At 43.7% G+C, this 10,259-nt stretch overlaps 1 protein-coding gene across 1 annotated transcript; it reads right to left on the bottom strand.

Moving 5' to 3' along the window:
- Nucleotides 1-370: 370 nt before the first annotated feature.
- tgfb5 (transforming growth factor, beta 5) lies at nucleotides 371-9,914 on the bottom strand. The gene is made up of 7 exons (XM_083786465.1): nucleotides 8,628-9,914; nucleotides 7,912-8,075; nucleotides 7,404-7,536; nucleotides 6,002-6,112; nucleotides 4,210-4,393; nucleotides 1,923-2,076; nucleotides 371-940 (listed from the first exon to the last, which is right to left on the bottom strand). Exons 1-7 carry the CDS (start codon nucleotides 9,010-9,012, stop codon nucleotides 782-784), a joined length of 1,290 nt encoding a protein of 429 aa, XP_083642591.1. The 5' UTR covers nucleotides 9,013-9,914; the 3' UTR covers nucleotides 371-781.
- Between the last annotated feature and the right edge of the window lie 345 nt (nucleotides 9,915-10,259).

Below are 10,259 nucleotides of genomic sequence, written 5' to 3'. Positions count from 1 at the left end.
GGGGCAGATTTCAACCCAGGACCGCAGAGGGCTGGCAGGGGCCCCAAGCTGCCTGGACACAACTCCTCTCTCTTTTCCCTTTCTGCTTCCTTCTCCATCTCTCTCTGTGTCTCTCTCTGTCTCTCTCTCCATATCTCTCTCCATCTCTCTCTCTGTCTCTCTCTCTTGCCTAACTCCTCTCTCACCCACAGAGCTTCTTGCAAACCTTTCAACATCAACGCCTCCCTATATCAACACCATAAACCTCAAGCAAACAAACACTACTATAATGCATCAGACTGCAGTTCGCACCGGATGGGAATATGTGTAAGGTGGTGGAATTAGAGAATCTCAGTCAAAGGAAAAAATGCAATGCAGCAGGCAGACAAAATGTGGTTCATTCAAAACACCTTTAATATCTGCATACAAGTGTACAACTATGCTACTGAATGTCATATTTACAGTGGGCTCCAACAAAATGTAAACTTCTGGGTATTTTATGAGTATGATCATGAGAGATACATTTTTTCAGAAAGTTTCCCTGCCTGTAAAGAATGAGAATATAAACGTGATATCTGACTCTGGTAGTGTAAAAAAATATAACGTCCCAAGTTTGCTGAAGGCGATCAAGTAACGAAGGTGAACTGACAAAGGGTCCATCTGTCCTCTCTCTCTTTTTTCCTCCAGAGAGAATTTCTGCTGGCGTTTTGCTGTTTGGGTCCTCTATAAGCCTTCCCCTCCTCCGCTTTCCTTTCCTCACCTTACTTCCACCTCCCTCCCTCCCTCCCATCCTGCCCCTCCCTTAGCGGCACTTGCAGGATTTGACGACCATGTTGGAGAGTTGTTCAACGCGCGGCGTGCGGCCCATGAAGTAGACAATAGTCAGGGGCTCCAAGTCCTGGGGTACACAGCAGGGTGACACCGAGGCTTCTGGGTTCAACTTGTTGTAAAGGGGCAGAATCTGATGTTGGAGAAATTATCAGGAAAACAGAAAAAGGGAAATGTGTTAAAAATGCTAATCATCATTAAAGTAATGAATGAATGAATGCATCAATTGAAATGTGTGACCACTGATGCCAGCTAATGTTCTCTGGGAGCCCCTCCCTACTTCTACTCGCATCTGTAACTAGCCTGTGTTTCATGCTTACTGCTGTTGCTGCTATGACACCAGAATTTCCTGACACGGATCAATAATCGTCAAAATGTGTGTGTGTGTGTGCGTGCGTGCGTGGGTGCGTGGGTGCGTGCATGCGTGCGTGCGTGCGGCTTGGGGCCAATGGCCAAGCCCGGGGTTGTGAGGTAAAAACTGACCATGTTTCCATAAGCCTACAATATCTGTTCCATAATAAAGCAACAGTGTGGAGGTGACAGCACATTTATGACCGTGGGGTTAACCAACCTCGACTAACCATGGTGTACAGCCACCACGAACAATGTACAAGCCTCTTAAAGGAACACAATGTGTAGGTAAAAGAGTAAAAGAGGTAAAAGAGTTTTTGACATGTAGGAGATGTCATCTCCTACATGTCAAAAACTTTTACCTGAAGAACAGACTTTCCCCAGAGAATGTGGGAAAGTACTTTGATATAGCTGATCATTTATATTTTATAGTGTTGATGAGGTTGGTTATGTTCTTTATACATTTATTTTTTTCTGGCTGTTAGACTATAATAGTTGATGGACACCACTAAATTAATTATGTACCAGTCAATTAAACATGAAATGCGAACCTTAGGCGGAATGCAACAGGCAGTAATACAACTGGAACGCTCTTACAAGGTAGAGCCCTGAAGCAGTTAAAATAGATTGGTCTTTGTTTGGAAGCTATTCCGTGCTCCTGTGGGCTTATACAAGAAGGGTAGCAGCCAGTCACAACACGCGCAATACCAAGATGTTACACAATATCTGACTCATCACACCACACGCTACAGTAAACGGCTCACCATGTTGTAGTGGTTGTCGGCGCTCCAGAGGTAAGGGCAACTGCCAGCGCAGAAGTTGGCTTTGTAGCCTTTGGGCTCGTGGATCCATTTCCAGTTAAGGTCCCGTCGGAAGTCAATGTAGAGCGATCGTAGGCAGCAGCCCTGGTCATTGTTACTGAGACAAAGACAGAGACAACATACAGTGTGAGAGTCTGACGGGTGCCTGTACCAGCTGCACGTCTGAGGGCCTTGTGGTTAGAGTGTCCGCCCTGAGACTGGGAGGTTGGGGTTCAATCCCCGGGCCGGGTCATACCAAAGACACTGAACAATGGGACACCAGTGTCTCCCTGCTTGGCACTCAGCATCAAGGGATGGGTCATAATGAATGGGTAAATCCTAGCGTCATGTCGAGGGTATGTACTTGTACCGGTACATCAAGCTTCCTCACGCTACAGAAACAGGAGAGACACTCCTGCCCTATGGGCCTCATGGCTCGGCAAGGCTTACGTACTACTTTACTTTGTTTTGAATGAAGAATTGGAACCAATCAAGTCGAATCGATGGGTCACACTAGGATCACAATGGATTAGCAAATGATTCTGGATGAGCTGGTATCATACGGGAATCACATGAATGTGTCCCTATTCTGGATGAGCTGGTATCATACGGGAATCACTATTCTGGGCAGCAGGCAAACGTCAATGACTAGAACCGTCTTTGAGTACTATGAAAAGCGCTATAGAGGTCCCAGATATTACTATTATTATTATTATTGTTTGGGGGAAATAGGTGAACCTTCTGTGAACATCTGCAAATATTGTGTGAAAATATCAGTCACATTTTCCACTATTTGACAAAATGTATAGGGTTTTAAGTGGTTAATGACTGTGTGAGGTTGCCAGAGTTTTTCATCGCCAGGTACGCTAGTCTAAATAAAACACAGTAGACTAGCCAGTCTAAACACAAAGGAACCTTTGTTAGTCTTGCTGTAACTGTGCAAAAGCCAACAAAACCACATTTGGGTCTGGAAGAATTCGTTCCCAGAGAAAATCATTGTCTTACACAACTGGAACTCAGAATTATATAATGAACCCAACATCAATGACTAGAATGCCTTTAAGTTTTTAATGAACAAAATTATAGCCACACGCACCCACACACACACATTATCTGCATGTAATGTGTACTGTATGTATGCAGTGGTGTAAAGTAACTAAGTACGTGTACTTTGAGATATTTAAAATATTTACTGTAGTATTTCCAATTTTCTGTACTTTTACTTCTACTCCACTATATCTCAGAGGCAAATATTGTACTTTTACTTCACTACAATTATTTGAAAACTTTAGTTACTAGTTACTTTGTAGATTTACTACTACTGAGTGCTGTCGCCTCACAGCTAGAAGGTCCTGGCCTGGGTTCGATTCCCACTGGGGACACGTGTTCGCTCCTCCACGTCATCAGTGCCCACACCCGAGGCAGGGTTTGCAAAAGGGCCTTTCTGTGTGGAGTTTGCATGTTCTCCCCGTGTCCCCTAGGGTAGGTACCCTCACAAAAAACATGCAGCCGGGGCGCCTGATGGAGGGGAAAGGAACTGATTCACGCACTACGTCCAGCTGGGGAAACTCCCCCCTGTCAGGTGATAAGAAGCAGCTTGGACTCCTCATGCATAGAAGGAAGCATGAGGTCAGTCCGCTGCCCCCCACCCCAGGTTGGCAGTGGAAGTGTAGCAACCAGGATTACATTAAATAATTGACACTGGGTGAAAGAATGGGTTGCAAAATCGTGGGATACAAATTAAGAAAAAAAAACACTAACTACCTCAGCCCTATATATTTGGGCCATTTGAAAATAGCCGATCTAGCTCACAATTGTGAGCTTGTAGATCAGCTATATTTAAAGGATTTTGTGAAATGGGATATTCTCCACCTTTGGTACTTTATGTGCATTTCGATGCCAATACTTTTGTATTTACTCAAGCACATTATAGTATATAGAGTATTTCTATGTTGCAATATTGATACCTTTGCTTAAGTAAAACATTTGAGTACTTTTTCCACCACTGTATGGGCATGGGCACATATACGCACCAAGAGGCGGCAAGAAATGACCCTTGCACATGGCTTCAACTTCAACTTCCGTGTTTTTGCCGACGCTACAAGTCGAAAGCCGCACATGACGAGCATCATTTCCATCCACCAGCTGTTTAAAAACCCGGAAGAGAAGCATGGTCTAGGAGCTTTTTGACGCAACAATGTGCTTGCGCCCTATGTACTGTATGTGTGAGAGAGCAGCATGCCCAGCATACCGGGAGCAGGTACTTGCATCTGTGGCAGCTGCCCTTTTCTTGCGGTTCTTCTTGGCTTCATTGTTATCCACTCTGTCGCTGGGCAGCAGTGTGAGGATGAGGTGGGGAGTCTTGGTGCTGAAGTCTGCCTGGCCCTTAACCTGACCTGGCTTCTTTAACTCACGAAGCTTGATATCGTCCACACCTGTGTGTGACATGGAGGAATGGGATGGGGGGGGGGGGGGGGGGGTAACAGAGTTTAAAAACAAGTGGGTTGCGTACATCCAAACCATAACTGACTCCAGTGAAACGGTGCGCAGAGTGAAGCTGCAAACGAAAACCGGCACTCTGTCTGGAGAGAACGATATATACAGTAAACTGTGCTTGCAGTGAAGCAGTGAAGTTTAAGTAGAGAGAGCACATATTTTTGTCTACCACACATTAAGTTGTAACCATACTAAGACATCTTGTATCACCTGTACTTTTCCTTTACATCAAGTAAAGCGTCAAACCTGATACTACGTGCATCAGATCATTTGCGCTCACAGTTTTTTAAGGTAATATATTTTTGAAACGTGAACAGAAAATATACGCCTCTATAGGTTGGATTGGGGGTAAATCCCTGCGACATACTAGAAACAGGAGATAGGCTCCTGCCCTATGGGCCTCATGGCTCTGCAAGGCTTACTTATTAAACAAGATATGGGTATACATGGATGAAACATCTCTTTAAACAGATAGAATATTTTGCATCAAGCAACAGCAATGTCATTCATTAATCAAAGTATCCAAGCTCACTTTATAAAACACAGATGAGCCTGTCTTTTTACAGATTAGCCTTTCTAAAACTGAATTTATACTTGTCTCACGATGAGTCGCACTCTGAAAACAGCTGATTCATTGTTAGATTGAAATTCGGTTATTTTTTGCTGAACGACTCCATCATGAATGAAGTGTATATTTGATTTTACATTGAATGCCAAAACAAATTGATTTTTGAAGAGTGCAACTCTTGCAAAAATGAGCACTTAAGTTAAGTGTCATACACAGAATATCATTAACAGCTCATGGGTGTAATGGAGTTTGAGTAATATCTCTTCTGTTATGCTTATCCAGTGATTACTATAGGTCTCTGGGTCGATATTTTTTTTATGGATAGATATTTTGTGTTGAAATCTTGTCAACTGCTATTGGAGCAAGAATGACATCATACACAGAACCTGAACAGCTGAACATTCAGTATCAGCTCAACACAGCTAATAGACCTACATCAATATTGTTTCTGTCAGGCGGAAACCTTATCCAATAGATTGATCAAATGTAGTTATTATATGGTCACAAGTCACAAGAAGTAATTTATGAAAACCAAAAATATAACATATGGAGATACAAGGTTTATGTGCGAAAGGGACAATATCCAAAGTAATGTATACTTCCTGCTGAATAACACATAGTCTTCACCAACCAACTCCAAATTAGTAGATCTGTTATGTATATTAAAAAACAAATGTAATTCCCATGATTTTGTAACCCAATTTTTTTCACCCAGTGTAATCATGGGCGCTAGACTCCCTCTGCCAACCTGGGGAGAGCAACGGACAGACCTCATGCTTCCTTCAGTGCATCACCTGACGGGTGGATGTAGGGCGCGGAAGAAACATACGTTATTCCAACCAGTTCCTTTAACCTCCATCAGGTGCCCCGGCTGATGGAGGGGTATTCATTATGATTTTGGCTATGATTATGATTAATGATTATGGGATATTCCATGGAAACACAAGCAACCGACCTGGACAAGTTTTCTAATACAAACCTGCAAAGAGTGTCTCTAGTTCTTCACTCTTGTTGGGCACAATGTTGTTGGTGGATGGGACAAAGGTACAGCAGGGGCAGTGGACCCCAAGCTTCAGACCCAAGTTATTTTCTGAATATAGGAGAAAGAAAAGAAAAACAAAAGAATCACAAAGGGAATGTTGACTTTTAAAACTTTTAAAATATAGATTAAATGTGAGAAATAGAGAGAAAGAGCGTGATAGAGAGGGGATAAAGAAATAAATAAAGAACAAAATATAAAATACATGAGATCTAGTGTGCATATAGTGCTTTTCAAGATACCCAGTTGTTTCACACAACAAAAAAAACACCTTTATTAAGACAAAAGAACTAGTAAAACAAAAACAAATGAATATTTAAAATGTTAAAATGAGGGATTGAAATTAAGTGGGGAAGGCAAGCCTCTATCATTATTTCACTCCTCAAAGAAAGAAAGAAAGAAAGAAAGAAAGAAAGAAAGAAAGAAATTCCTCAAAAACCCAACCATTAGGATCGAATCACTTGAATGTTTTAAGGAGCACTTCACTCATTTTATCTTCATATAAATAGTCATTAATAATGATCATCATAAGGTGGCGCAATTTCCATTTAGTCACTCTTTTAGTCTTATTGGTGGCCTATGGACAGTTCAGAAGTTGAGAATGACATCATCGATGGAGATTCTAGAAATTACAGCCTTGCTCTTCCTGGAAATGCTGCAATAGAAGGCATTGTGTACGGCTGTACACTATAGGGTGCTGCGTTGCTGCTTGCCTATCGGGCCTGGCTCTTTAGCCGACTGCTAACGTATGCGCCTTGTTGATATGAGGTCCCGGGTTCGCCTCACGGCCAAGGCTACATTGGTGGCAGCGCATGACTACCACCAATGTGGCAGGTAGCCTGGTTGTGGAGTTCCCCCAGTTAGTCGAGTATAGCTCCTGGCTGGCGCGCGTGGACACGCATCCAGGTGGGGGGGCCTTGTTGATGATACGAGGTCCCGGGTGCATTCATAAGAAATAAAACAACCTTTAAATCTTGTTTGAAATGACCAAACCTGCATACCGATGATGTCACTGGAAGGAAGATTTGTGAACTGTCCATAGCTTGCCAATGAGACAGAGCATGAGATGGTATATAGACAGAAATGGGTTGAAAATGGGTGAAGTGGTCCCTTAACCCTTTAAAACTGGGAAAACATCTGTGTCGTTTTAGATGTTGTACTTTTATACTTTTGTATACTTTATACTTTGTTATTCAAATAGCAGATATGACTGCAGAGTAACTACAGTACTAGGCCAGAAATAGCAGATGTGCCTCGATGTGATCTTGTATAACAGTGAGATTTTCAGTTGATCAGGTATCAGTCTAATAAGATAATGAGCTGTTATGACATGCAAGCTGACCTGGATCAGACAGCCAGTCCTTCACAGTGTCTGTGACCTCAACTGAGAGCCAGGCTCCCTTGGCTCTGGGTTCAACTGTACGGGAGTCAATGTAGCGCTGAGTGGAGCTGCTCTCTTCATCTGGCCTCAACAGCTTAAAGAACATACACACGCACACACACACAAATAAAGCCCAGGAAGTTGATTTTGAGATTTTACACAAATGCTTTGTGTAATTAATATAAAAATTATACTTTTCCTTCATCGGTCTTCTGGAATTTGTATTCACACATGGACGTTTCATTAGTCCATTCACCTATATTATTTATATAGCCTAGTCCTACTAACTAGGCTATAGATAGAATACTTTATTGGCAATTGACAAAAAGACAAGAGTTATCCTTCAAGAGCAAAATACTCTCTCCTCTACTCTGAGCTATCCTAGAGACTATTGAAGTGAGCGGAGATAACATCAAGTAGTAAGATCTACTTATATTTCCATGAAAAGGTCTGGGATTCTGTGTTCTACCTGAAAGATCTCCACTCTCTGCTCTGCAGCCCGGGCCTGTGGATTGGGGGCTCTGAAGATCCTGAACTCAGCCTTGACCACGGTGCTGTTGGTTAGGTCCACTCCGCTGACGTCAAAGTGGACTAGTCTGTAATAAAGACTGGGGGCCGCTTGGCTCACTGCGTCTGAAGGGGAGAGGGTGGAGAACGGGATGACTCGCGAGGCGTCTCTGTTTTGATAATGTGTATTTTACTATAGGCTTATTGTGTACAAACTCAGAGGATAACAAGTTATTGGACAGAAACACTGTCATGATGCATATGGTTTTAAAACACATGTTGTTTGTGTTTGGACAATTTAATTGAAATTGGCATGATCAAAGGCATAGCGTGTGCGTAAAAGTAGACTGGTAGCCTATAGTAGGCCTATGTGTTGTTGACTGTCTACTGTGTCTAGACATAACAATTGATAAGTTACAAAAGTGCTTCCGAAGTTCAAGTACTAGGCTAGCCTACTTGTGTACCTAGTTTCGTAAATAGCCCAGCGACAGCGTGCATGGGCAATTTGGTCAGAAATGGCAAGGTCGTTTTTAATAGATTTTACGAGTGCGTAAAGTCGGTCGAAAACTCGAAATATATATCTGGATATACGATATGGGGGAATTTTAGATGGTTACAAAACAATGGGCACGTTATTTAGACATAATACAGAGCAGGGCAGGCTAGCCATCGACTCACTGTTGTCTGTGCGCGGAGGGAGCATGTCAATACGTTGCACTTCTTTTGCGTAATAATCCTCCTCGCTGCTCTCTCGGTCGCACGCAGCCTCGGCCAGCCGTGCGCGCTCCTTCAGCAGCTCCCGCGTGCTGTTGTAGAGCAGCATGACCTCGGGGGGCACGGGGTCCGCCGGCGAGGCCTCGCCGCCGGCCCCCGGCGGACTGCTGATGCGGAGTTTGCTGAGGATTTGGCCGCGGACCGCATGGATGCGTTTGGATTTCTGATCGTCCATGTTGTAGGAGTGGCACGTGTTGAGCCCCTCGACCACGGCGGCCAACCTGAGCAGTAGTAGAGCCAGGTGGGTGAGCCACATCGTCCGGTGCCTTGGCGTGGGATGAAACTCCATTCGCAGTTAGGAGAACTCGACTCGATGTTCCGCTTGGGCGCTGGGAGCCCGGCCGTGGCGTCCCGTGCGCACCGATGGTTCCAATGCTGGTCCGTGCCCTAATGTTTTCTAGATGTGATCTCCCTCTTCTCTACGTGTGCTGTGCTCTATCGACTCATTCGCACTTTGATCACTTAGAAGGTTTCGTTAGACATCTTAGACAATCAGTAAAAATAAAATAAAAAGCACAATCCACCGCAATGTCAACGGGAGCGATGGCTCAGCCCATGTCGCAAATCCTCTTCAGATACAACTTGATCAAATTATCGGAAAGGCGGATTTCAGTCCCTTTTCGTGTAAGATACCCATCACGGTGACAGTGGAACAAAAAAAATGTCCATAACCTACCAAACTGGCCAGTCTAGCCAAGTTCAACTCCAATGATCCTCCCATACCCTGCTACAACTGAATTAAAAGTAGCCTAGTCTGCAGTTCTCTGCACTGTGTAGAAAAAAAAACGTTGATCTATGTTGGAAAGCCCATGGTGGGTTTCTCAAATTCCCTCATATAAACATCAGGCACAGTAAAAGTTAGGCTACATAAAAAGGCAAGTCGCAAAAGTGAAACCGCTTCATGAAAGAAGTCCTTGTTCTCCTAAAACCCCCTCAAGCAAACCTTTCAATAAATCACAGATCCACGGTTTCACTGCATTCCAGTTCCATCGCTCTTCTTCCCTGAATCGTCTCATGGAGGCATCGGGGATGAATAAGAGCTCCACTCTACCATTGCTCCATGAAGAGATTCACAGAGCGCCAGGGAGACAGAGCTCCAAGAGATTGAGACAAGAATGGTCTGTGCATAGGAGAGAGAGAGAGAGAGAGAGAGAGAGAGCGACTGGATGTGTGTCAAGAGGTAGCGGGTGGGGTGCTATACCAAAGTGATGGGAGTGTATCATAATGTAGGCAAGGCATCTCCGTCTCACCAGGACGCGCGCGCACACGCACTTTCCACAAAAATGCACCACCCTCTTTCAACAGGTAAATAGTTCCTGAGGGCATATATCAGGCATGCACTGAAAAAAGAAAAACCACATCAGAGAATAGAATGGGTGAGGTCCGGATTTGTGTATAATAAATTAGCCAGACAGCCTGAGACAGGTAAAATTACAGTCTACACTTATAAATACTCTTTATTTTTTCATCTCTGGACTGGACCTATCCTGGCTGTAGCATTAAAATGACCATTACATATAGGTTTAAGGGTTTTCA

This window comes from Protomyctophum parallelum (genome assembly GCF_964188405.1).
Source record: "Protomyctophum parallelum genome assembly, chromosome: 16".
NCBI lineage: Eukaryota > Metazoa > Chordata > Actinopteri > Myctophiformes > Myctophidae > Protomyctophum > Protomyctophum parallelum.
Note: the sequence above shows the minus strand (reverse complement) of the source record. Positions and strands in the feature narration are given on the sequence as shown.

Bases quoted from the DNA above. Each gene is read 5' to 3' on its own strand.
- tgfb5 (XM_083786465.1), bottom strand. From the start codon at position 9,012: ATGGAGTTTCATCCCACGCCAAGGCACCGGACGATGTGGCTCACCCAC. The intron at 7,537-7,911 runs GTAGAACACAGA...ATGTTCTTTAAG, and splicing joins AGAGAGTGGAGATCTTTCAG to CTGTTGAGGCCAGATGAAGA. The intron at 4,394-6,001 runs GTTTGTATTAGA...TGTCACACACAG, and splicing joins ACTAGAGACACTCTTTGCAG to GTGTGGACGATATCAAGCTT.